The sequence below is a fragment of the Trachinotus anak genome, unplaced genomic scaffold (assembly GCF_046630095.1).
Source record: "Trachinotus anak isolate AG129_WGS33_773 ecotype Australia unplaced genomic scaffold, CSIRO_AGI_Tana_v1 ptg000032l, whole genome shotgun sequence".
NCBI lineage: Eukaryota > Metazoa > Chordata > Actinopteri > Carangiformes > Carangidae > Trachinotus > Trachinotus anak.
Genome location: NW_027273883.1, coordinates 21,608,950 through 21,634,919, shown reverse-complemented (window position 1 = coordinate 21,634,919; position 25,970 = coordinate 21,608,950). Strand labels below are relative to the sequence as shown.

At 39.4% G+C, this 25,970-nt stretch overlaps 1 protein-coding gene across 1 annotated transcript in view; it reads right to left on the bottom strand.

Annotated features, from left to right (window-relative positions):
- Nucleotides 1-23,937, bottom strand: part of LOC139613393 (zinc finger protein 236-like) — a 64,534-nt gene extending 40,597 nt beyond the window's left edge. The window contains exons 1-15 of the mRNA XM_071470006.1: nucleotides 23,788-23,937; nucleotides 22,086-22,225; nucleotides 19,378-19,542; nucleotides 19,099-19,277; nucleotides 17,368-17,498; nucleotides 15,856-16,028; nucleotides 9,563-9,685; nucleotides 7,106-7,279; nucleotides 5,990-6,167; nucleotides 5,228-5,500; nucleotides 4,114-4,317; nucleotides 3,779-3,911; nucleotides 1,624-1,884; nucleotides 1,184-1,416; nucleotides 509-610 (exon numbers count right to left, since the gene is read on the bottom strand). Coding sequence (XP_071326107.1) covers nucleotides 509-610; nucleotides 1,184-1,416; nucleotides 1,624-1,884; nucleotides 3,779-3,911; nucleotides 4,114-4,317; nucleotides 5,228-5,500; nucleotides 5,990-6,167; nucleotides 7,106-7,279; nucleotides 9,563-9,685; nucleotides 15,856-16,028; nucleotides 17,368-17,498; nucleotides 19,099-19,277; nucleotides 19,378-19,542; nucleotides 22,086-22,225; nucleotides 23,788-23,905 — 2,587 coding nt within the window. The 5' untranslated portion in view covers nucleotides 23,906-23,937. The remainder of the gene's footprint in view (nucleotides 1-508; nucleotides 611-1,183; nucleotides 1,417-1,623; nucleotides 1,885-3,778; nucleotides 3,912-4,113; nucleotides 4,318-5,227; nucleotides 5,501-5,989; nucleotides 6,168-7,105; nucleotides 7,280-9,562; nucleotides 9,686-15,855; nucleotides 16,029-17,367; nucleotides 17,499-19,098; nucleotides 19,278-19,377; nucleotides 19,543-22,085; nucleotides 22,226-23,787) is intronic.
- Nucleotides 23,938-25,970: the final 2,033 nt, after the last annotated feature.

Here is a 25,970-nt window from a genome sequence, read left to right as displayed (position 1 = left end):
TCTCAGATGGCACATGTAATATGACCTAATCAACTGTTCTGTTTGTTGTGGGAAAAGAACCAAATCTGGCTTTTTCACACCAATTTCACACCAATCACTGCTCTCTCCCTAGTGCAGCTGCAAAGTTTATTCTATCACTAATATTTTTGTTTGATTTTATTCCCTGTTTGATTATTTGACTGTTTGATTTATCCTTAAATTGAGTTACTTATGTGTTTGCTTGAAGCCGGCATATCTCACCGCATAATCAATTAACTCTTACAGCAGAAAACACTGCAGGTTAATTACTACAACTATAAATGAGTTGCGACAATTTGTGTAAGTAAGAAAATTTAAAATTTGCACAATAAGAGAGGAAACAAAAGTTTACACAGACAGACTTCTTTGTTATACATAACATCCACAGTCAGTAGCATATTTTCATCATTTACAGACAAAATATTTTGAAAACTGTTGCCGTATCCTGCTGTGTGTGTGTGTGTGTGTGTGTGTCTGTGTGTGTGTGTACCTTGAGTTAGAGCTTGCTGGTCGAAGGCAGGCTGAGGAAGTGCTGGTGTCTCAAACTGGCTGATATTCTGAGGCAAAGCATGTTGGGTAGTCACATATGAGTCTGTCAACACAGAGAAACAGATCCTGTTAACTCGTCTCCTTTAAATATTAACACTGTAGGTTCTTTGTATGCACAGTAAACTTCAGTCTATACACTATCAAAATGTCCTCAAATATAGATAGCTGGGGTCAAGACGGCTGAACCTGACTGCAGGACATGTATTTTAAAACTAGTACAGTTTGTTGCTTTAGAAAAGCCAGTGCTGTAGCAGCAACAAAAAGCTCATTATGAAGAACACAGAGCTTTCAGAAGAAACTGTTTCACAGAAGAATATTACAACTGAATGGACCTGTTTGTATCTGAAATACAGAGATGTTTTCAGTGACCTATACTGAGCAAACTGTTGGCATAGAAGAGGCTGATCACGCCAGGATGGGTTTGAAAGATTTCTGTGGGCTTATTCAGAAAGCCAGATATTTGTATTGCTACATATAACTGTATGTGTCCTGTCTTAACAGGAAAGTTCTTTTAAATTTTCTCAGTGTCAATGACGAAAGGTTCTCCAGTTGCAGTTTTGAACATTAACATGAACATTTTCAGAGCTTCAAAGATTCACACAGAAGCTGTTCCCACCTTCTCCTTGTACCAGTGGTTGATCGCTCAGAGGCGCCTCCAGTGTCACTTGTTGACCTCCATTTACAACCTCTGTCTGGCCCAGTCCCAGCATGCTTTGCTGCTCTGCTGAGGTCACAGGTGGTTGCTGGAGGGAGTCGCCCTCTATTTCAACTTGCATATCATGGGCCACAGTTGCTGCTCCTAGTGGGTCTTCTGTTGACTGGGGCTGCAGCTGCTGGGCCAGTTCATACCTGGTTTGGTAGAACAAGAAAAGCAGATCATGGGATCTAAAATACCGATGATACTGATGCATTACTGCTTTTTATATTTTAGTATGTAACTATACTTCTTCTTTCTGGACTGTATACAACTTTCTTGTCACCACATTCATTCGTACATGGTAAAAAGTGCACAAAAGAACATGCAACCACAAACAAACACACTGACAAAGCCCAAACCTGTGTGTCTTCATGTGTTTCCTGCAGTTGGGCGACGACTTGAAGGTCTTCTGGCAGTAGGGGCACATGTAAGGTCGTAGATCACTGTGGGTGGTCATGTGGCGTCGCAGGCTGCCGCTGGTGGTGAATGTCGTGTCGCACATCAGGCACTTGTACGCCTTTAGGCCTGAGTGTGTCCTAATGTGGGCTTTAAGCACTCCAGAGGAGGCAAAACCTCGACTGCACTGCAGACACTTGTAGGGTCGTTCTCCTGTATGAGACCTGTGATGATAAGAGGGTAATAGTTAGGAAAAAAAACCTGCAGTTTCAGTATTTAGTTTTAAGGGACACACAAAGTACACAGCAGTAGGATATTTTTTATATTTTTTAATATGACTTTGTTGATGGCTGGTGCTGATATTTTTAACTGAAGTGACTGCTTTTAATAGTAACAATCTAAACTGTTTAATATTTATAGAGAAAAATTTAACACATTCTTGAGAACAAACAATTTGAAGAGAAAACATTGTTATCACTTCAGGAAAATGGAAAAGGTGGTGGGAGTTGCCCTGACAATTTATGACTTGGTGAACATGAATCAAACGCCATGGTCTTTTGTTTTTTTTTTAGGTTAGGGTTGCCGTTCCAGTTTCATCAGTGAATTAAGGAGCAAACAGTGGCAGATTTAGATCCGCTATTTGAGATATGAGCCATTAATCTAAATCTGCCAACAAAGGAGACAAATGGAGAGGCGCTAACCGTCTAAAGGCGCTGCAAGGGTGACAGCATCATCATTTAGATTAACCTCTCAATATTGAAATGAAGACAAATGCTGGAAGTCTGTCATAATGCAAATGCCAGAGTCGGAAAGACAGAGATACATAGATTAGAGCAGAGTGATTAGACTACTTATCATTTTTAGTGCTGCTGTATGAACGTTCTATTTTTATGAATGGCTGACAGGGGTATTTTAAAGTTACTTGAACAAAGTCCTTGTCCTGCTCATCTACAGTAGGGTCTGAAAGTATGAGACCACTTTGCCACTCACTTGAATGGGAATAAGAATGTATGAATAGGTTGTTTTGAGGATTCTTGTTTAATGGGGAAATGGGGGGTCCTCTTTTCTGAATATGACTCAGTTGCTTCTCCTCTATCCACCTGCCAACAACTCTATACCATCCCTTCACCCTGTCCTGTCTCTCCCTCTCTGCTCCTTCATCCCCTGGCAGTCGATGAGCTTAAGTCTTAAGCTAAAGTAAATTTACTGAGCTAAACACTATTCTCAGTAGCTGTCTGACATGAGGCTAAGTTTATAAGAACCATTTAGAACAGATTTATGGGATTTAATGCTCTGCCCTCTTGAAGACTCCATCAATCTCCCAGTTGTAGAGGACAGTCCATTTTCTGTAAAATGGTAAATGGTAAACTTTCTTCTTCTTGGGCAAAACTTTAAGCGGACATTTTGGAGAGTGGTGGAAAGGAATCACCAACATCAGCAGGGTTTACTCTCTGGGCATTTAAATCTTATTAAACAGAATCAGTGGTGGTTGGTATTCCCCAAGGCTCCATCCTTGGTCACCTTTTGTTCTCCCACTACATCACATTTGCCACACCACATTAAGTACCACTATCATGTGGAAAAATGATACACAACCACTACAAATGATACCATCTTGATACACTATGCTCTGTCACATGTCAACCTAGTGCGAGCATTGATGGTGGGCGGGGCATAAGGCTTGATGCAGATTTCTCAATGAGAAAGTAAGCATAGATGTTTTTCCAGCCCCTGTTTTTGATTTTTTTTCACTTCCTATGAAACCATGTTCAACAAATTGTTAATCATAGCAGAGTATTTTTATATAGTTTATTAATAATAATAATTCTATATGTACAAGTTGTTAGCAAATTCAAGAGGCTTTAAATAGAGAGTTATATGAATTAGCTTTCAGTGTGGTTTCATAGGTTGTCAACCCTGGTTCAAACAAAAATTGCTGCAGAAGGTATTATCTGATTTATTTTTAATATTTTCGTACAAAACTGTCACATTTAACATGATGGATATAAAAAACATTTATCAAATATCTGAGAAATAATCAAAAAATATATTATTAGCCCTAAAAAAAATCCTACTGTTTTGAATCATGCAACATGCAGTGCTATAAAGAAGCCTTACCTGACATGCTGTTTCAGATGGCTTGATTTCTTATAGGCCTTACTACAGAACTGGCACTTATAAGGCCGGTCATTGCCCACCACCTCCAGGTACTGCTGGAAAGCCAGCCGAGGGTTCTGGGATGGGATGAGGCCTGTTAAGCAAAATTAAAACAAGTGAATGAGAATTTGTGAGAACAGACAGATTTCATGTTGTGTAGAAACACACAACACACATGAAGAAACATTAGCAAGAAAGTGACTGAACAATGCAACACAAGGACACCAGAGAAAGTGTGTCTATGTGTACTCTCAGGTCCAACACTGCCCTATGTGCCTGCCAGCACATGCTCTTACCAAAGTCAGTGATGAGGATGGGTTCCTGCAGGGGGATATCAGGCAGAGGTAGATTACTCTTTGACACTTTGGCTTTGTTGGTTTTCCGTGGAAATTTGTGTTTCTTCTGCTGCAGGCTTTTGAAATGAGAAGCAATATGTGTCTTCCTGTGGCCCGATGTACGGAAGATCTTGTCACAGTGAGGGCAGGGGAAAGGACGCACACCTAGGAAAAGTGGGGAAAAACAGCACTTTTGGAGAATTAATATTTAGAGAATTAGACTGATTCTGAAATGTGTACTTTGATATGCACATCTAAAGATTACAAAATGAAGCTTGAAATTACACAAGCTTGATAAGAATGTAAGAGTCACTATCCCTACGCCAATCTAAACAAATAATATGAAACTCACACATAAACCAAAAATGTAAGCTCTTATAATTTTATTTAATTTTTGGCTACAAAAGGTTACAAAGCCTTTTAGTTACCAGGAGACAATATATATTTCTATGGAACCAAATTACAGCACAAGGAAAAGTGACACAGATATGAAACTGTGTAAGCACGAAGCCTCAGTGAGAAATACAGCTAACAACAGATTTATCAAAAGCCTTCGCTTAGAGCTAACACATGATCAAACACCTGACAGAGACAGTGCTATTACATAGCAATTAGAGGGTCAAAAACTAATGCACAGATGCACATAGTACTCAAACTGTTACAGTTTTGCTTATTAACACTAAAGCTGACATCTCATGTCCAGGGGAAGATTCTTTAAGGTAGATTCTCAAAGAAGAGGCAAATACAGAATGTTTGCAAACACATGAATGCAGAGGAAGCTTCTATCGGAAGCAGCACCAATATATCTACACAGGTCCAGCTTTTGTAATTTGCTGTATAATTTATCATAAAAACATATAGCTGAATACCAAATGATAGAGGCTGCCAGGAAAATGAAAACATTATGCTGAAAGCTCATGTATGTCTCATTTAAACTATGCAAATACTATGCTGGCATAACAGGTGTATGGTGTGACAAGAGGAATAAGCCAGTAAAGTGAAAAAAGTGCGCTCAAGTGTTCATTTCATTTTGGCTTTAAGTGCAACCCTTTCATAAAGTGGACCTGCTTCTCACCTGTATGTAGCCGCATGTGTACCTTCATGCTGCCAGAAGTGGAGAAGCACTTCAGACAGCACTGACACTCAAAGGCCTTGATACCCGTGTGCGTTTTCATATGTGCAGTGAGGGTACTCTTGACAGCAAAAGCTCTGAAGCACTGTTTGCACTTGAAAGGCTTCTCGTGGGTGTGGATGCGGATGTGGCGAACAAGGTCGCTTGGTTTCTTGAATTCCTTGGAGCAGTATGGGCAGCCATGCCAGCGAACACCATTCTCTTCCCTGATGGAGCCTGGGAAAAAAACAAACAAAAGTGAAGCAGCTGTCCACTGTTTGTGTCAGTTGGATGATGCTGCAGCTCATTTGTTTTCTTTGTAAATAATTGATTACTCTGATAATAAAATTAAAAAATGGGGAAAAGAAAGAAATGATAAATTTGCTTATTTCATTTGAACAGCAGCCAGTAAAAAAAGACATTAAATGATCATATGAATACAGATAAGACAAGCAAATCTTTTTAATATATTTTCAATCTGTAAATGAGTTGATATTAACTTAGTAAATTACTGAACTCATTAAACAGTCAGGTGAATTGTAACTGGAATATTTTTTGTTGATCTACTAATGGATTTATTGAGTAATCTATTCTGTAACAGTGTTTCATTTGAGGATTTCTCAAAAGAGAGAAGTTAAGTTGATCAGTAATTACAAAGCCTGTGGAACTTATTGAACATTAATTCATAGGGAGCCAAAAACTCAATTCAAGGAATGTACTCCCTACCTGGCATTTGTATAGGTTTCTTGAAAATGCTCCTTTTCTTCTCCCTGACCGGTTTGTCTGGACCTTGTACTTTCTTGCTTTCTACAGCAGCGCCCTCTGTGGTCTGGTTCTGTGATTCTCTGGGTGTGATGTCACCCTGCGGCTGGACCACACTCAGCCCGCTGTTCTCCAGAGCTTGCTGCAGAAACAACAGAAATCTGCTCACAGGCCACACCAGAATTTAAAGATGCCGTCATGTGCAGTAAAACTACAGTTATGGAATTCATAAACAAAATTATCAAAAATAAATTCAAAAGAAAAAAATATTAAAACCAAATCATGCAATGGATTTTTATTATAAAATTTCCAGCAATGAGGTATGGTGATTATGTGATGAATACTAACGAAAAAAACTGGTCATAACAATAAAGACAGGTCTGAAATCAAAGCTCATTTATAATCACATCCTATTTTGTTGCAGAGCGGCAGCTCTATTCAACTCCCCCTCAGTACTCATCCATAAAACTTCCTGGTGCAAAGCCATTATTATACTGTCTCCTTTCACCTGGAGGGATCCACCCACTGTGAAATTCCCTGCCATTCACTCACCAGAGGAAAGCAGCTTGACAGTGCATATCATTTGGTTTCAAACAATTTGAGGGACATTTTAGTGAGATTATGCAAAACGTTTCTTCTTTTCATCTCTTTCTCTGTGTCTGAATATATTCCCACTGTGGGCCCTCCAATTGCCATCTCAATCATTTCTGTACAAATGGTTCTAATGGCTTTTTAAACTCTAAACTGACAGTTTCTTGATGTCTGTGTGTATGTGGATCTGTGCATTCGTGTTTGCGTGCTCTTCTGCCTAAATGACAGCATCCCACACAGAAAGAAAGAAAGAAAGAAAGACAGACAGGAGAATTTTCCATATTAGTAGTTTCTGTCCATCCTCATATCTTCAAGAGAGGATGTCCCATTCACAGACTGGAGCTGAATTATATAGGCTAGGTCTGAGGCATGTGTGCCCAATCAACCTGCAGGGTCCCGAATACTACTGGGTTTTGTTCTGATCATCTAATACATTTAGTGTGTGTGTGTGTGTGTGTGTGTGTGTGTGTGTTAATGTCTCTCCCTCACCTGCAAGATATCCTGGTTGATGGCAGTTTCCATGGCAATAGCTGGTTCTGGAGGTTGGGGCTGGGCTGTCTCCCCGCTGACCTGTTCAGACAGCTCTAGGAGTTGCTGGATGACATCTGTCACCCCTTCGCCACCCTCTGACCCTCCCGGACCCTGACCTGTCGTCTCTGTCTCCTGTGGGGGAAGAAGAGGGGAAAAGGAAGGAGAAAGAGGATAGAAAGGAGACGAGGACCTATGTGACAACAGGCCAGGACAGGCCATAATCTGACAGCTGATTAATTTTATTAGGAATTCTGTGGAGCATAAAATTAGCAAAGCATCGGCTATTATTCAACCAAAAGGTTAATTAGTGACCTAAGCTTTGACTCTTTGATATATCACGCATCATGCCAACAAAGACAATGCCATACGTACAGACAGTGGTTATGTTTACATATACAGTGTGATCCTTTCTGGTCATGTGTGCATACACTCACCAAGCACATTATTAGGAACACCAAACTAATACTGGGCAGGGCTTCCTTTTGCTCTCAAAAAAGACTCAAGTCTTTGTGGCATGGATTCTATGAGATGTTGGAAACTTTCCTCTGTTTCTGCTCCATGTTGATTACATCACATCATTTCTGCAGATTTGTCAGCTGCACATTCATGCTGCCAATCTCCTGTTCTACCACATCCCAGAGGTATTCTTCTGGATTCAGATCTGGTGACTGTGGAAGCCACATGAGTACGGTCAACTAATTCCCATGTTAATGCAACCAGTGTGAAATGATTTTGCTCTGTGACATGGTGCATTAACATTTCAAATGATGATTGATTGGTATTAAGAGGCCCAAACTGTTGACACAAGGCAGGTCGGGTCCATGGATTCATACTGCTGATGCCAAATTTTGATCCTATCATCTGTATGCTTCAGCAGAAATCCACACATTTATCAGATTAGGCTACAACCCTTCAGTTTTGGTGAGTCTGTGTTCACTGCAGCCTCAGATTTATGTTCATGGCTGACAGGAAATGAACCTGAAGTGGTCTTCTGCTGTTGTAGCACATCTGCCTCGAGGTTTGACGTGTTGTTCATTCTGAGATGCTTTTCTGCTTACCACAGCTGTAAAGTGTAGTTATCTGAGTTACTGTAGCCTTTCTGTCAGCACCAACCAGTCGCTCTCCTCTGACCTCTCTCATCAACAACTGCTGCTCACAAGATGGTTTTATGTGTTTACTAAAACCAGCCCATCATCTGGTAACAACAATCACGCCACGGTCAGAGTCAATGACATCACATTTTTCCCCTTTCTGATGTTTGATGTAAAGCTTAACTGAAACTCCTGCCCTGTATCTGCATGATTTTATGCATTGCACTGAATTTGCTCCTAATAAAGTGTTCAGTTAGTGTGTGTGTGTGTGTGTGTGTGTGTATGTGTGTGTGTGTGTGTGTGTGTGTTTGTGAACGGCAGCATTTAAACATCACTCACCTCCAAATAATAATTTGTAATTAATGACCAAATCATTACCTAACAATGTTGACGTGTGATTACCACTGTTATAGACAAGCAAGACCATCACTGAGAAGATTGGCAGGCTCGATACTGCACTTTAGACTCCATGCCCAGGCCAAAGTTGGCAGATCTGCTTTACTGGTTTATAGCAGAAGGGAAAATGTCAAACAGCAGAGCTGAGTGCTGCTCTTTCTGTGGAAGTGAAGCTGAAGATTTGAAGAAGCTAAGGAGTTTTTGGCAATGGAGCGTGATGAAACGCCAATAGATTAAAAAAAAAAGCCGCACTGTTATGTAACAGTACAGAGAAAGATGAAAATGTGTGTTTTCTAAGCAGTAAAAAAGGAGCAACATGTTGTGGGGGAAATAAAAGCCTGAATTTTGACAAACACAAACACGAATTATACCATGAGAGATCAAATCTGCCAACTATTTTGACAATAGACTTTTTTGAAGCAACTAAAGCGATAAATCAATTATTTAACAGGTATATGCATTTTGTTTTTTCTGCTGTTGGCATAACATATACCCCTGTTACTTTGTTTCTCATTTCCATTTAAAAGAAAATTGAATTCTCATTCTCAGTCAAAACTGAATGATAGCAACTTACTTAACACAGGAAAAAAGAAAAGACAATTGTAAAATGAGACTGTAAGATTGTCAGATTTTAAGCAGACAAGAAAAATTAAGTAAACTAAGTAAAATCCATGCCAAAGCAATCTTTTCATGTCATTTAGCCACTAACATCACATGAGAAACTTAATCTCCCTCTGTGATGGGAAACAGAGCCGCTGACTTCAGTACCAACATAAATCACAACTAACTGTGCGGCAAGAACTCCAGTATATCTCATTATCCAGCAGGGTCAAGAGATTCAATTTACCTGAGTGTGTTCAAAGTGGATGCAGGGGTGAGGGAGGGTAACAAAGTTTTTGTTCATGTTTTCTACACGCTGCTCTCTTACCGGAGTGCTGGATGGGACCTCAATAACGGAAATGTGCATCTTGCTGATGTGGGCGTTCAGACTTCCCAGCTTCTTGAAAACACAGCTGCAGTCCATGCATGGGAACAGTGGTACCCCTTTCGTCTGTAAGAGATCAAAAAAAATTATCCCTGGCTGCTCTGCATAAGTTTTGCTGTTAAAGCTCTCCTCCAAGGAGTTATTCTAGTCATGAAACAAATATTGAGTTTTCAGAAAGAAATGTATTAAGATACTATCTCCAGCTGTCACAGTCCCAAATAAAATGAGGTCTGGGTATTCAGCTCTTAATCTATCTGGACAGAAATACAGAACCATGCCCAGTTGAGTTGGAAGAGCTCAGCTGATGTTCCAGCTTTGCCCACTAAAGATAATTATTTATTTACAAGGCTTTGTAAGATTGTATACTGAGTACTGACAATTAAAATCAGCCTAATAATGGATCTCCACTTCAGAGTAATTAGTAACTGGTTTTCATATATCACCTTAAAGATATGAAGATACTGCATTTGGTCTGTACAGAAAACGTGTCAGAAAAATTGTCAGTGTTGTACATATTGGGTTTGATAACAGCTGATCATTAGCACCTGGTAAACACCAAATAAACTCAAAACATAATGGGAAATTGTAAATACTGGATAGTGGAAGTGTCAGCATGAAGGTGATTATATCAGTGTACACTGTTTGATTAAGAAGTGAAAGTGACACTGATATATTTGCCTCTTTCCTGGTATTTTGTTTATCAATAGGAAAACAGACTGCTGGTGTTTACAGTGTTCCCACTGGTTAACTCAAGAAATGCTCAAAGGTGTGGGCTTTCATTTACAAGAATAAATGAGTACTTACACCTCTTATTGAGTCATTTATTTTTATCTATAACAAGATAAGTAGGAATGATGAAATATTGTGATGAAATGTTACTCTTGTGAATAACTCCACCTGGTGGCTCCTAATTTCTTCTATTTTGATATAAGCAATGCAAACTGGCGTGCACAAATATATGCCATCCCTCTTTGGATACATTTACTTCCAGACCTCAAACATAATATTCATATTTATATCTGTCCATCTTAGTAATAAGTGCCAGTAGTATAATAACCACTGAATATGAAATGGGAAGGAAGCAGTGTTGATGTTTGGATAGAAACCTGTTGAATTTGCCTGGGGGAAGCTTGAGGGAAGCAAATGTCCAGAGCAGATACAGGGACAGTTGATAGAGTTTGGCAGATTTTTGGAGTTTCAACCTCCACCTAGGGGCCCGAGAAACTGAGTGGGCATGAGTAAGATGCTGAAAAATAGTTTGAAAACTGACGCACTGACAAGACATCCATAACTGAGTGACAGTAAGTGGTGGGTAGAAAACAAAGTTTTAAGTGATTCTACAAAAACTGCAAAGCAGTCCAAAAAAAAAAATCTACGAGAACAAATGTGACTGTTGAGTGCGCCACCAAATACAAACTCTAAGAATGAGGGAGGTTGATTCCTTTTCCCTGCAGGACATAATGCAGGTAAAGTGGAGGATCAGCGTCAGTGGTCACAGATTGTTTACAGGAGGTGAAGAGAGTTTGAAGGTGGGTGAACGCTAGAGTCACAACAGAGGATAAATCTTGAGTGTTTTTTTGAGAGTGTGAGGACAAATGAAAGAGCTCCAGTAAGGTGCCCTCAGCGCCATGATGATGGCTATGTGGCAGCTGGGTTCAGGATGAGCGTGCACATGTGCAGAACATATTGGAAAGGACGGACGGACTCAGGAAGATTGTCATTTTGCAACACTTCTAGGCCTCATTGTCATGAGGCCTAGAAGTGTGTTTTCACTGTGGTGGTAATCAGGATGTGAGTGCACAGAGCTGTGAAAGATTTCATAGGAGGAGGCAGTGAAGAGTGAAGTGCGAGTGAAGGCAGATATGGCAACAATGACGAAAAGAACAGGACAGACATCCTGTTTATGGAGAAAGAAGAGGGAGGAGATGACGGAAATAATGAACATAGATAGGTATAGGAAGATATTTGGATGTCATGATCTGATGTCATTAATTGTGTGTGAGGTTTAAACTTATTTGGTGGTTGATGGGAGCAAGAGAGATCTGGGGATAAAGGATATTAAAAAATTCATTATATTTTCAGGAAATTGAAGGCAGCAATGGGGTCACATATCAAGGAAGTAGAAAAGTGTTTCAGACTGGGGATAAACTGAATCCTGGTAGTGCTGATGCATTATTTCATTTTTTGGTATAAAATAATAAGTAGAAAATTTAAGGGAGCTTGCTTATACTGGCAAGTCCAAGTGCAAACACATGTTACAGTGTCTCAATGAGTAAATCCTTTGGACATGAAATATATCAGAGTTGTAGCTTAGGTTCAAGCACTCAAAGCAGTTGAAGTGTCAGTTGAATTCAAAGCACTGAAACTGGTGGAAAGTGTTTGTTGAAGTTTTAAAACTCAAAACAGGTGAAATCAATGAAGGTGTCAGTTGTAAGAAGTGAAAGCAGGCAAAAGCAGTTGAAGTGTCCACTGAATTTGAAGCACTGAAAGGTTTTGAAGTGTGAATGTCACATCACAGGTTTATGAAAGTTACAGAAATGGTCAGACACAGATCTCCTTAATCCAGATGGGGAAAGGTTTGGGGGGAGGAGTGTTTTTAGAAGTTTTTAGAAATCTAAACCCACGCTATTGGAACTGCTAATTACTTATAGTCTATACACATATATAACTACGGACTCATTCTTAAAAATCTGTACATCACTTTCTGAGATGCAGTGCTTTGAGGGAACTTAGTGATTTATGACTTTTATAATATACAAATTTAAATGCCATAAATTTACCGGACTGCGGCTTCATATAAAATTCAGCTCAATTTTTGACTTGTAGACTGTTTCTAGACTCATATTCTGCAGCTGATTATTGATCACAGATTAATGGAAAAACTACTTTTTCTGCATTTTTGTACATGAATTTGTGATGTGCAAAGATTTTAGATGCCAGTCATATACAGACAGTGTTATAGTCTCAACATGCCTACACCCTACATGACCAAACACTTTATTATCAACCATGATCATTCTCCTCCCCTGGCTCCTCAGTATGCATCTGCTCATCAAATCTACTGAAAAAAAAATGCCTGACTGTGATTTATTCATAACGTCAGTCAATCAGGACAAACTCTATCTGGGACAGGAAAGCTGAAGAACACTTGCAAAAATTAGATGCATTATTCAAATTATTCTGCTGTTTGGCTTTCCAGTGGTAATTCAATCATCTGGCCCCATCACAGGCTTTTAGCAGGGAATACACAATCAAGTTAGCAAGCGAGAGGAAAAAAAAAAACTTCAATGCATTCGCTCCTATTTTGTTAAAGAGACAAAGAGAAAGTGCAAGACAAACTGAACTCGGGGTCATCTGACCAACTGAACCACTCAAAGAAAACGATCATGAAACATTTTATGCAAATGAACAAACACTTTTTCTCCAGGTGTACTGGAACACAAGGGATAAACTATCCATCAAATGTGCTCTTGTAAGTATGAATTCAATCTGACCACTCATCACAGTGAATTAAGTGTGAGGCGTTTTATTCAGATTCAGGTTAATTCTAAATGAAATACCATTAAAACACCAACACTGTTGCAATGAGGTGCAGATATGTTTGCATGGTCGCACCAACTTCCTGTCTTTCTTTTTCAGATGATTAACTAATTCAGCAGCTTGAAAGTCTTTTTTGGTCATTACATATGTACAGATAATTATAAATTAATTGCAAATTTGGGTTTTATCACCCAATGAAGAACATTTTCAACTTGTTTATGGTCTACAATAAAAGATTTCAAGTCCATTAGAGAAGACATTGCCAGCTGGAAATTAGTTATAGACTTAAAGGACTTTCAGTAGTCTGAAGATTACTCATTTCATTGTGTATATAGGCTTCAGTGATTTACACTGCCTTATCGATGATAAATGATAAATACTACACCTCTGAACAGTATACTTTACAGTACGTGGGATTTTGATTTCTACCTTCTCATTGATACGTGACAGTTTAGCATGTGTGGTCCACTTTTTCAAAATGCTCACTTACAAAAAAAGGTTTCTCTAAAATAAGGCTGTAATGTAATTCTAAAAATCTTGTGTAGCCTCAATTCATGCTGCGAAACTACAATCACTAAAAGTATACTCTGTTGTCAGTTTATCAGGTAAAACTGTCTAAAACTAACAAAACTGAGGTTTCTGCTATTTAGCCTTCCCCACTGATATAAATGGGATGAACAAAATAACACAAACACCTGAGACACCTGGTATCACAAACTGCAGCCTCCAAAATGACTACAGTTGACTCAACAGCTCTCTAAAAAAACAAAAATGGAATATTATAACCTTCATGAGGATTTATTGCAGGACTATCATATTGGACTGCATTAGTTTTAGCTGAGTGTATTTATTACATTATCTGAAAATAAAGATAAGATAAAATATTTACCACTGTAGAACGTGGTATGGGATCAACTAACAAGACTCTACAGCCAGACTAGCGGCTCTCTGAGGCTGTACTTAGACACAGTGAGGCTTTGAGCTGACACCAGCGATGCACAATAACAATGCTAACAAGCTGATGTTTTGCAGGTACATTATTAACCATGTTCACCATCTTAATTTGGTGTGTTTGCATGCTAACATTAGCTCATTACCACTCAATGCAACATATAGCTCAGACTGAAGGGAATCTCATTAGTTTTTTCAGGTGTCGCAAACCAGTTGTTAATATTATTTAGGAAACTAGGAGCTACCCCCCCTCCCTCCCCCCTTTAACTGACTTTGTTAACAAACCTTACAAATGGACATCCAGAAATAGGAGAATTCATTATCTCTCAACATGAACATTTAGGTACCTGGGGAGGACTTTGATGTGTGCAATTCTTTAGACCTTTCAACGGTTTGGGACTAATAGGAAGTGACCCCAGTGACAGAGAGAGACCATTAGAGACCAAAGTCCAGGCTAAATTAGGATGGATAAATGAGGAGGGTCCTTTAAAATTGGCTGCTGTGAAGTGCTTACAAAGACGAAAAACCAAATGAGGAACAAAAAGCTGCAATTTCACCCCATTCCCTTTCCAGCACACAAACAATATGGCACGATGTCCTGCTGCATTCGGTGTAACAAGCTGTGAGCAGGAGGGTTGGCAATTTAGTGAGTGAGTGGAGGAGGTGCATAAAGAGAGACCGAAATGACCAAAATAACGAGAATAAAGGAAATGACCAAAACCTGGTAAAATACTTTAGTCTAAAATCAATCAAGTTATATGAGACACTGCTTCATTGTAAAGCATCACAAGCCAAACAGTTTGGGAACACTGTCACTATAGCTTTCACTTGAGTTAAAAAGTGGTTCGTGGAGTAGAAATATAAACAGAATGGAAACACTCAAGTAAAGTGCAAGTACCTTAAAACTGTGCAGTACTTGGGTAAGTAAACTTATAATCGATCTGATTAAAATGGAAGAGTCTGTCTGCATTTTGTTTTTCTCAACAACCGCTCAGTACACAGATATACAGTATTACCGTATATCACACAGTATATGTGCAGGGAAAAAACAAAGGAACAACCGAACCAGACAAACTCGGTGTCATTTGAAAGGCCTCATTAACAAATATCTCTCCAATTATAGTAGCAATAAGAAGGACAGCAATGGTACAATCTGAGTAGTTGCTCTGATCTCAAGTCTCTCACAGGTAGTTAAAGAAATTGCCAAAGTAAGTGAAAAAAAACCAATTCTCATTAAATTAGCATTAAGAAATTCATAGGGGAAGACTGGCTTGTCTGTTTAATGAATAAATACGATTTTAGTGATAAATATGCAGAAGTTCCTCCTGTCCCCTCTGTCTTACACAGATAATAAACAGCTACAAAATTCAAAAGAACAGAGGCAGAAGATAATCTCTCTGTTGTCATAACAATGAAAACAAATCAGTAAGATTTATTTCTAATTGTTGCTCAGTTCTCTGAGGATTTAGGGAGGATTCAGGTAGTGATGGATCTGTCGCACTCCTCTTTCTCATTAACTCAGTGACAGAAACTTTCTGACATGAAATTCGGAAGGCTACCTGGAAGCAACTAAAAGAAAACTCAAATCTGTTTACACTGGTACAAAACAGCCTTTTGGTTTCAGAAGCCAATTTTATTGCTACGATACCCAAATACACAGAAGGCATCACATCACACACAGACATTTCCAATGCAGTATTAGAGGAGTGAAGTCAGTATTTGAACCTGCAGCACTGTGTTCCTACCTCAGAATGAACTCTCTGTACGTGGGAGTGCAGGTTCCCCTTCTGGGAGAAGGAAGCGGGGCAGAACATGCAGAGGTGAGGTTTCTCTCCAGTGTGTCTCACCATGTGAGTCTGCAGCACCACCTTCTGGTTGAAAGCCTTGCCGCAATGCGTGCACTTGTAGGGCCTCTCACCTGACGGGAAGGTCAAGGTCAGGTCAAACAGGAGGCTGGACAGACTGATGACGATTTGACATGTTCACAACTGTCATTTCTAGAATGTAAATGAATAACTTCAAAATAAAATGAAAGTAGTGATGGCTGTGGGTTTTTTTTTCAGCATCCTCATTTCTTACTCTCTTTTGTTAAAATCAGACCATTTAAAGCAGTGCTTGAGGCTGGTTACGGCAGTGGACCGTGAAATCATTATCTTTCAAGCAGAAGGATTTAGTTCAAAAACTGGCTCAAAGGTTTGTATGTTACAACTGATTTCCTGTTTGACATTTTTTTAATCAATTTAATAATTTAGCCAGAAAAAAGAAATTCATAATGAAATATCTCTAATTTAGTCTAAGTATGACTATGCAAATCTGACACTATGGCACACACATAAGGACATCTCTGGTATTATTTCAGGCCTAAATAAAGATAAGAAATACAATCTTGCACCTTTACCAACTCGTCTATGAGTCAGAGACAGAGAACGAGAGAGAGAGAGAGAGAGAGAGAGAGAGAGAGAGAGAGAGAGAGAGAGAGAGAGAGAGAGAGAGAGAGAGAGAGAGAGAGAGCAGTAGTGTGTGTTTACGTGTTTCTGTAGTCTCCCTAAGTGACTCTTCACCTCATCAGCTTAAGGGCTGTTTGAGATTCGAAACACACAGGAATCAACTCCATCCACCATTACTCATACAGCCAGGCAGAGCAAACAAATTAACATGCGGATGATGTGTAAACAACATGTGGGTGGAAGCTACTGGCTACATTACCTGAACTGGGGCGGCTGAACAACCGCAGAGAAACAAAAGGACATTATAATTTAAGCAGCATATTGAAATTCTACCCACATAACATCTCTGCATGACAGCTAAGTGATGAATCGAGCTGAAACAGAAAGAAATGGAGTGTAAACACAGCACACCACTCAGGAGTTGGTGGACTTATGTCTGGAGTCCGATAATCGAAGAAAACTTAATCAGAGAAAGTTCGGAAAGTTAAGAACACAAATATGAGACTTCGGTTATGTAATCTTGCCTAGAATTCAATTTAGGGGCCATTAAAAAACTGAAATCAAGAGATAAAACAGGCAACTCTTATATCACCATAACCACCATAACCTACGGCTCTGGAGCAGCAGGTTGTTGTTGAGCCTGGTCCCACTGCCTACCCACACCTTAGAAAAGATCCACCTCAGGTTTCGTAGAACCAGCATCATCCACTTGGGAGTTTTTACAGTAATTCCTCTGAGCATGAATCACTGGATATGCGTGATACCGCCATAACCTACACACAACATCTTGTTTCAGTGCTTTTTGCTCACCTGTGTGTATTCGTATGTGTCTGACAAGCTGGCTGGGCTTTTTGAAAGCCTTTCCGCAGTGATGGCAGCTGTTTGTGAACCCGCTGCGATCAATGTTTTTCTTGTAGTTTCTGGAACTAGAGGTGAGTGGCCTGAGGAAGGAGTAAACACAAAAAATGTTAAAATGCTTTTATGTAACACGCACCAATAGACGATCACAGGTTATTCTTAAAATCACAGCAATGCAGCTTTTTCTATGATTTAGTTTTGCTACATTTGACCCTTGTAGGTTTCATTAGAAAACAAATCTTCTCTAATACACAAATCCTTTTCCTTCTGTACCATGAAGCAACAAAGCGCAACCGACACTGTGATAGCACAAGGCCGCTTTCCATTATGTTTGCACAGCAGTTTGTAGTCGGAAAACACATTTGAGTCAATTGAAAATATGAGACTGTGCTAGATTAGTAACACAATATCAGGTTATTACGCAATAAGCTCACAGTTTGTTGTGGCATCTTGACTGAAAACAACAATACTTGATTATTCCTCTTCAGGTATAAAAGGAAGGAAATAGAACTGCAATCTAATTTAAAAATATTGATTAAAATCTACTCATGTGTTCACTAATGTTTTTATATGCTGACTTGCTTGTAGTGTTTTATATTTGTCTGACTGTATTGTTGGTACTGTTGCTGGGATAAAGTGTCGTGTTACACTTCCCCCAGTTTCTCTTATTTCTGTAACTTTATTACATAGAAAATACTTTTTATCATTTTTATCTGCATCCAGACATCGAGTGCAAATTTCCCCTTGAGCAACCCTGATCGTTTACAATGATGTTGTTTACATCAGCATTGATTAATTGTGCATGGTCCCATATAAATCAATAAAATGATGAACAAAAGGTCTTTATCATTCCCTGCTCTTAGTATTTTTATACAGTTTTTTCTGATTTAAACTAAAGGGAAGGTTTCAATTACATTTACCTTACTATACAAAGTATTTTCAGTTTCAAAGTACACAAAATAGTGTTTTTACATAACAGAACATTGTGCCTTAGTATATTGTACACTATGGATCTATAGTGTTGGAGCATTATTTTCTGGCTCCTTCGCATGTCTGCAATACTGACAAACTCTTTGGTTTCTTGTTTTAGATCAAATCTCATCTTTCCCAGCTGTTCTTGTTATTGTGGCTAGTGCAAGGCTATTTCTCGCCCTTGGTTTGCACACAGCACTGATATTTGAGTGCTTACACGTTGATGCTGATGAAAATCTGTGAATTCATTTCACAAGATTGAATAAGAATGTACAAAAATCCAGTTTTTATTCCACTAAATGGCATGACAGAATGTGTGTGTCCACAGGCAGTCAACACCTGCAGGCAACACATGCTTTTGAAATAGGAAAATATGATGGAGGTTTATCTCTAAGCACAGCTAGTGAATATTTTTCACCATCAAAATGTTCAGGGACATAATTCCTGCACCATGGAGGATTTTACTAAAATGTTCTGTAAAAATTCTGTAAAATGTGTTATCAAACTAGCTGCTAACCCACCTAAAAGGTTTTCACAAGAATGTAAAATATCATCCTCAGAGTGGTAGACTAAAAACTGTAAACTGCCTTGAACAAGATCCTCATACTTCCTTTTAATAGCTGTTAGATTCATGTTTCCCTTTGAACTTCAAGCAGTTTTCTACCAGACCCGGTCAAATGTAATAAAGTAATGTCTGAATTCCTGCCTGACCTCATCTTGACGTGACTCTTTGTGTGCTCCTTGAGGTGTGCAGACGTCTTGAACTCCTTTTCGCAGGTCTTGCAGGTGTACACCTTGATACCTGACAGCTCCTTGCGGTGCTCCTCCAAGTGCAGAGAGAGCTGGCTCTGGAGAACAAACTCATCTCCGCACTCTACGCAGATCAGATTCTGAAAGAAAGGAGACAAAAACACAGAAATAAAGGACATTTTTCATACAAAGAGAAGGTAAATGATGACGGTTTGATGTTTGATTGGTGAGGTGACTGACCTCTTCCTTCTCGTGTAGCATGATATGTGATTTGAGGCTGGCGATGCGGGAGAACCTCTTATTGCAAACGGGGCACGTGAAGTCAGAGGTGGTGTGCGTGGACTTGTGGAGGGTGAGGTTGAACTCCACGTTAAATGTCTGTGAGCACAGGTCACATCGATGAGGCTGCAAAGGGAGAGAAGACAACTTAAATAACTTAAATGAACAGTGAGTAATGCGAGTTGAAAAGATCTCACATCTCTCTCTGCAATGCAGTCCTTGTAGCTGCTAACTCTTACTCCCAGTGGAGACAGATGGAGACGGTGTAGACAGAAAAACCAGGAGGAGTCCCTATTGCACCTCAATCAGTGTGCAACTTGAACTTAAGCAACTACGTTTGCTGTGAAGGGAACAGACAGACAAGAAAGAAAAAACAGCAGCACTACACAAACACAGAATATGACCAGACAAAATAAAAACATATTTCTAATGAGGCAGAAAAAGCTCCAATAATACATTCCATTTCTATTAGAGGAGCCGACTGACTTCATTTCTGAATGCAATGAAGGCCGGGAGCAACACACTGACACCAGTGAGTCTGACTCAGAGTGGCAGATCCTGAGGGTACCACTCGTCAGCCTAGAGGAGGTGCCAGTGTAAGTGAAGACAGTGGCCTTGAAATTGAAATGGCCCACAACTACAGGTATGAAGTCGGGTGTCATATTTCCATGCCAAAAGAAACAGTCAAGAGAAGAGAGCAAGGCAGAGAAATGACACAAGTTTCCCTTAATCTAACACTGTTGTTAAGAGCACGGAGTGAAAAACCTGGCCCCTTAAGTTGACAGAGAGATGCAGCGCGATGGCAAGTGAGTGTATGTGGATCTAAAAAGAAGAGAAGGCAAAGATGTGAGTGTTTCTGAAGCTATTAGCAGCTGGTAAATGGAGAGACTCCATAACTATAAAAGCTTCCATTACTCATCTTAATTATTCCACATTTATTCTGCATGTGTACTTTTAAAAACATGCATTATTAATTAGAAAACCTAATTCCTCATGTGAAAAAACATCTGTTGCTTGTTAGAGGAATAAGTTTGCACACAAATCAGTCAGGTCGCATTACAGACTCCAAGAAAAGCCACTGAAAACAGCACAAACACATCATCACACGGTAACTCCTTAATGGGCAGCAAGATCCTTCACACACTATATCGGCACATGATAATTATCATACATTCATACATTATAAAGCCTGAACTGGCTCCAAGAATGAAAAATTAGCAACACCTTCTGAGTCATCTGATGACTCAGGGGCTATTAACGTCTTTGAGTTAGTGCAATGTTTATTTTAGGATTTTCCTGTGTAGGAGCAGATAATGTGGGTGGAGGGAGTGGAAATTGATTAGAATAGCCACTGAATCAGGTTTACTATTACTGGTGAGTGACAACTGCAGCAGACTGAGGCTGTGATTCAGCATCTAGTAATATTTACAGAGCTATTTAAGACTGCTATTGGCCAACACGGAGTGTGAGACCACAGCCGGGGGGGGGGGGGGGGGGGGGGGGGGGGGGGTTAGTTCTGCTTTAACATCACATATATATGTATATATATATATATTATTGATTTTTCATTCACACCGGTGTCAGATTGTGCCATTGTGGTCCCACAATAGCTTCCACTTTTCAAATTTCAGGAGCAGGGAACTTGTGCTTTTTTGCTGCTTTGCTTTTGACAAGCACCACAAGACACATCTTGAATCAGGTCTTATTTGGCAGCAGCTTTTTCAATCAATTCAATTGAGGCTGTGCTCATTTACATCTTCAATATTAGTAAACACCCCGGTTAAGTGAAAGCATGTGGTGATACAAAATTGTCTGGCTCTAATGTCATTTTGCATACGGGTGAGTAAATAACTGCAGATATGTCCTGAATGAAGACCATCCAGGACAATGTCCACCATGCTGCTGGTAACAGCACGTTCCAGACATTTTCAAAGCAGCTGGCAGCAAACACGGTGATTGGCAGGCTAAACTGAGACCTGGGCTGAGTGCTGCCAAACAAACAATGGCTATCTACCGCAGCTTAAAACTTCCACATTGTGAAAAATCATCCGAGCTGAAAAATCCAGGACACCCTCAGATTTGACGTTAAGCCGCTATCTTGCTCCAAATCCAACCTGTAGCTGGGACTTTGTCATCAACATACGCTCTGACTATATCAAGTCAGTTACTGTCTTCAGGTGAAGTTGTACAGTTAGAAGCCTCGAACTTCCATAACATGTCTGAGTTGTGCAGCTGTTCTGTGATGTCTGGCTTTATATGACAGCTTCTCTCTGAATGTTCTGGTTAATGTTCCATCAAATACGAGCCTTTTCAACCAGGGCATCCTGAAATTCTCCTTAACTGGTGCTGTAGAAATGCCACTATGCAATTACCCAATAAATATTTTGCTTAACATACAACGTTTGATATTTAATTACTTTGACGACTATCCCCTAGGTGGCCGTATACAAAGCAATTTAATCCCAGTTGCTCCAGTGTAGCTGTCATCAGTCCAATAATAACAGAGTGGATCTACTGGGCATCTGTTTGACCAACAGGAAACAGATGTACAGTAGTTCCATTGAGAGAGATTTGAATGTGAAGAGTTGGAAGAATACAAAATACATGCGCAGAGGTCGGAGAGCGACCATCCTGTTACATGTTCACTTTCCCCTCAGTGCTGTACTTGCCTTATCGTTGATCTCATGTTCACGGAGATGCTTCTGCAGCTGGCTCTCAGTGGTAAAGATCTGACAGCATATTGTGCACTTCTTGTCCTTGAGCTCTCCATCGCTGAAACTTTCCGCTTTAGATTCACTGGGATCCGCATCTGAGAAGAAGTACAATAGAAAAACACTTCAAAATCTTAATTTGATTCAAGAGGCTTTCTCCTGACAGGAACAGCTCAAGTAGATATGATAGATTGCATCTTCAACCACACAGATGCTGTGCTCAGTAGCTTTACTGTTTGCATCTGAGGAGTGTTTTTTATACAGTATACATTATGTAAATGTAGTATACATATACATGACAATCCTCTCACCAGAATTTCAAAGTAGTGGTAGATGTTGATGTTGTTGTCTACTAAGAACATGACCTGGCATCACCTGGCAGCTGCATTAATTCAGGGCTTCTTGAAGCGCAGGGATGGGTATGAGTTGAACAGGATAGCAATGGAAGGCAATAACAATGCAACAATCAAAGCTCATAATGAAAGCAACAGTGATCAACTGGGCTTGCTGATATTTTTCCTATATTCAATATTCTAAATTTGACTGATTTCACTTGCAGTTATGTGATATCCTTCCATTGTTCCTGCCAGGATAGTAGCTCACTTTAGACCATCAGATCCACTGAAATATCAGACGTTTAATGTAACTTACTGACACATTTGTCTATGTTCAACAGTAAAACCTCTATAAGTGGAGTCTCTGTGCGTAACGTAGGTTTGGCAGGAAACTAAAGAATCTTAAATTCAGAGGGGAATAGAAAACACCGCCTTTTAACTTACTTCTTTTCAAGCAATCAACAGTACAACTTTTGCAGTCTTAGGTAAAGTAACGAGATTATTTCTCATCGTGTTTGCGTGTGAACCTGTCAGGTATTCAACAGTTTGGTCTCACACGCCCACCGCAGTTACAGACAATACCCAGACAGTGTGTGCGTGATTTATAGGACACGAAACCCATGTGAAATGTCTGTGTTGTGACGTTGTGTTAGTTTTGTTGTCAACTTAGTTCTTGCATCACCTGAATCACGTGTTATCCTAACATTTAAGTTATCCAACTAACGTCGTAACATAACTAAGCTAAGTATCCCGATGCTGGCAAACAATATGCTAGCAAACTGGATGCATTCCGATAACACATGTCAAATAACATCTTCATATCATGTCGATTCGTGAATGTGACAACAACTTGTTCCGACCACACACAACTGATCCGTCAGCAGCTGGACAGCCTCGCTGCAGCGCTTCACGGGATCAAAGTAACAATGGACAACATTTTAGCTTGTTAGCCCCCAAGCTAACGGTAGCAAAGCGAGCTAGTTAGCAGCAACAAGCTAACGACGAATTACAAATAAACAAATATCATGTGTAAACAGCGTACATCAACCAACGTTGTGTGACATAGCGGCTCTTCCCCTTACGGACACCAATTTAGACTGGAAGCCAATAAGAAGAGGCACCGAAATGTTATTAATATCATTCCGCCTCAATCACTCCTTCGCCGCACAAAGCAAAGCCCACCCGCAATACTATATCCGGGGACTATATACACTACATTGAAGTGTTATTATAGACGCTACAGATATGTTTATCCACTTAATAGCAGGTTATTTGGATAGCCCATAATCTGTATTTTTTATTCGTTGCATTTTGGTACTTGTTACCTGTTTCGTCGTTGCTTTTAACTCTCAGTTTGCGAGGCCGGCCCCGCGGCATAGTTCCAGTACTCAGGGCGGGTGTGCTGTGAACGATCTGCTTTTCAAAATGGCGACTCTCGGTCATCTGTATACAGCAGCGGACCCGTGAAGACGCACAGCTGTATGGAGTAGGGAGACATCTACCGTTTGGTTCATTGTACATGCATTTACAGGTGCACTCAAAAAACAAGTTGTTCTCCTGCTGATAATGAGGATGAAATAGGTTATAATTATGAATGACTAATGAATGTAATGTAATATTTATAGAATATGCGCCTTATACCCGGTTATTTCCATCATTTTGTACCTTATGTGTTCTAAAATGTGTAAAAAGTAGAATAAACACTGGACACTGGAATAATAAGGCCCTACAGGTCAAGGTGCTACATTTCCTGCCCTGGCTACCATATATACCAACATTTACACCCTGTATGTTGCTGAATACATTTTTGTTAAGTTTAGGCCATGTTTACAAAATTAACCGACAGAAAGTGAACATAAAAATATATATTTTTTCTTTTTTTAAAATCATATAAAGGAAATGTTTAAATAACAGGTTCTAGCATTGTCCAAACATAGCAATCATCAAGCAAGCTCTTCATGAAAAAATCATTGTAATTGATACCTTATTATAGAGGGGCCTCATAAATGACAAAACTATAGATTTTCAGTAGGAAATATAAGAATGTAATAAAAAATATTAAAGTTATTATTACACTGATTCTATTGAGAGAAAGTAACTTGTTCTGAGTTTTATAAACACACTAAATTGTAATTCCCAAGAGAAACATCATAGTTGTAGTACTATAGGAGAAAAAAATGCAACAAAGTATATGAAACTAAGTATCGATTGCCAGTGACACTTAAAGTACCTGCAGATATATTACTGGAATATTACCAGTACCAATAAAAATACCATAAAGTACTGAATGATAAGCGACTATAAACTCATCCATGACATAGTTGCTTAAGAGTATCAGATATAAAGATATCATTTAGTGTGATTTGTTACTTTTGAACTCTCAACTGAGCGTCGTAGACAATACCATATTGATTTTCCGACTGGGTGAGAGGCACGTTGTAAAATGTCTCTGCTGCTTCCAGCAGGGGGAGGCAATGAGTTATGAATGGCTTTTGCCAGTTATGGGCCAATAATCCTGGAGATGCCAACAAGCTGAGTGTGCTAATGAAATGGGATTGGTCCTGTGAAGGAGTGTGCTACTGATCTCAGCTGTGTTTCACTTCGATCTCCTTTGGATCTGAATCAGTTAATAACACCCAGCAAACTGGAGTATTCATTTAATTACTGAACACTAGGGAGCAGAGTTGTGTATTAAAATGAAGGAAGAGTGACCACAGTGATTTAAAGCTAAACACATGTATTTATTTGTGTCTGTTAATTGATTTGATTATCTTGGTGACCAAAAACAATAAATCTTACGATGTGGTCAATGCTTAAAGTCAGGGGATGTGTGTGAATGTTTATCTTCCACTGTTTGTGTGTACTATTGTATTAAAACTGTATTATTTTGACTCCAGATGTTTCTTCTATAAGATTTTATGCTTTCCAGAATGAGCTACAGTATCTGCATGTACCATAGAGTGTTGCATTATCAATTAACGCCTTGCTTATTACCATGAAATGCAATTGAAGGAGACCACCTTCCAGTTGAGGGACCACAAGTTACTGTTCCTGCTATCACCAGCGTTCAGAGAAGCTGCATTGGAAAAATAATTTTTATTATTCTACATTTTAAACTTCTGGTACAATTGTTTGATGAGCTAGTAGATAATTGACCTCAAGTGCTCCATTCAGAGCACCGAGTCATAGTCTACATGCTAAACATAGCACATGTGCCCTGTAGTTGCTGCCTGTAAAGTGTATGTACTGTTAACAATGGTGAATAGTATTGATACAAAAGAGGAAACATTTCTGAGTACTTTGGACTTAAAAGAAAAAAGAACTACAAGAATAGTCACCTTGACTGAACAGAGAAATAAAGTGCCACCTAAACTAGATATTTTTCATCAAGGAAAAAACAAGTGTTTGACCTCTTAAAAATCTTCAAAAACATCTCACATCCACACAAACACACACCAGGTTTTTATGCAACTGTATCATATTATATTATTGTGGCCATAAATAGACG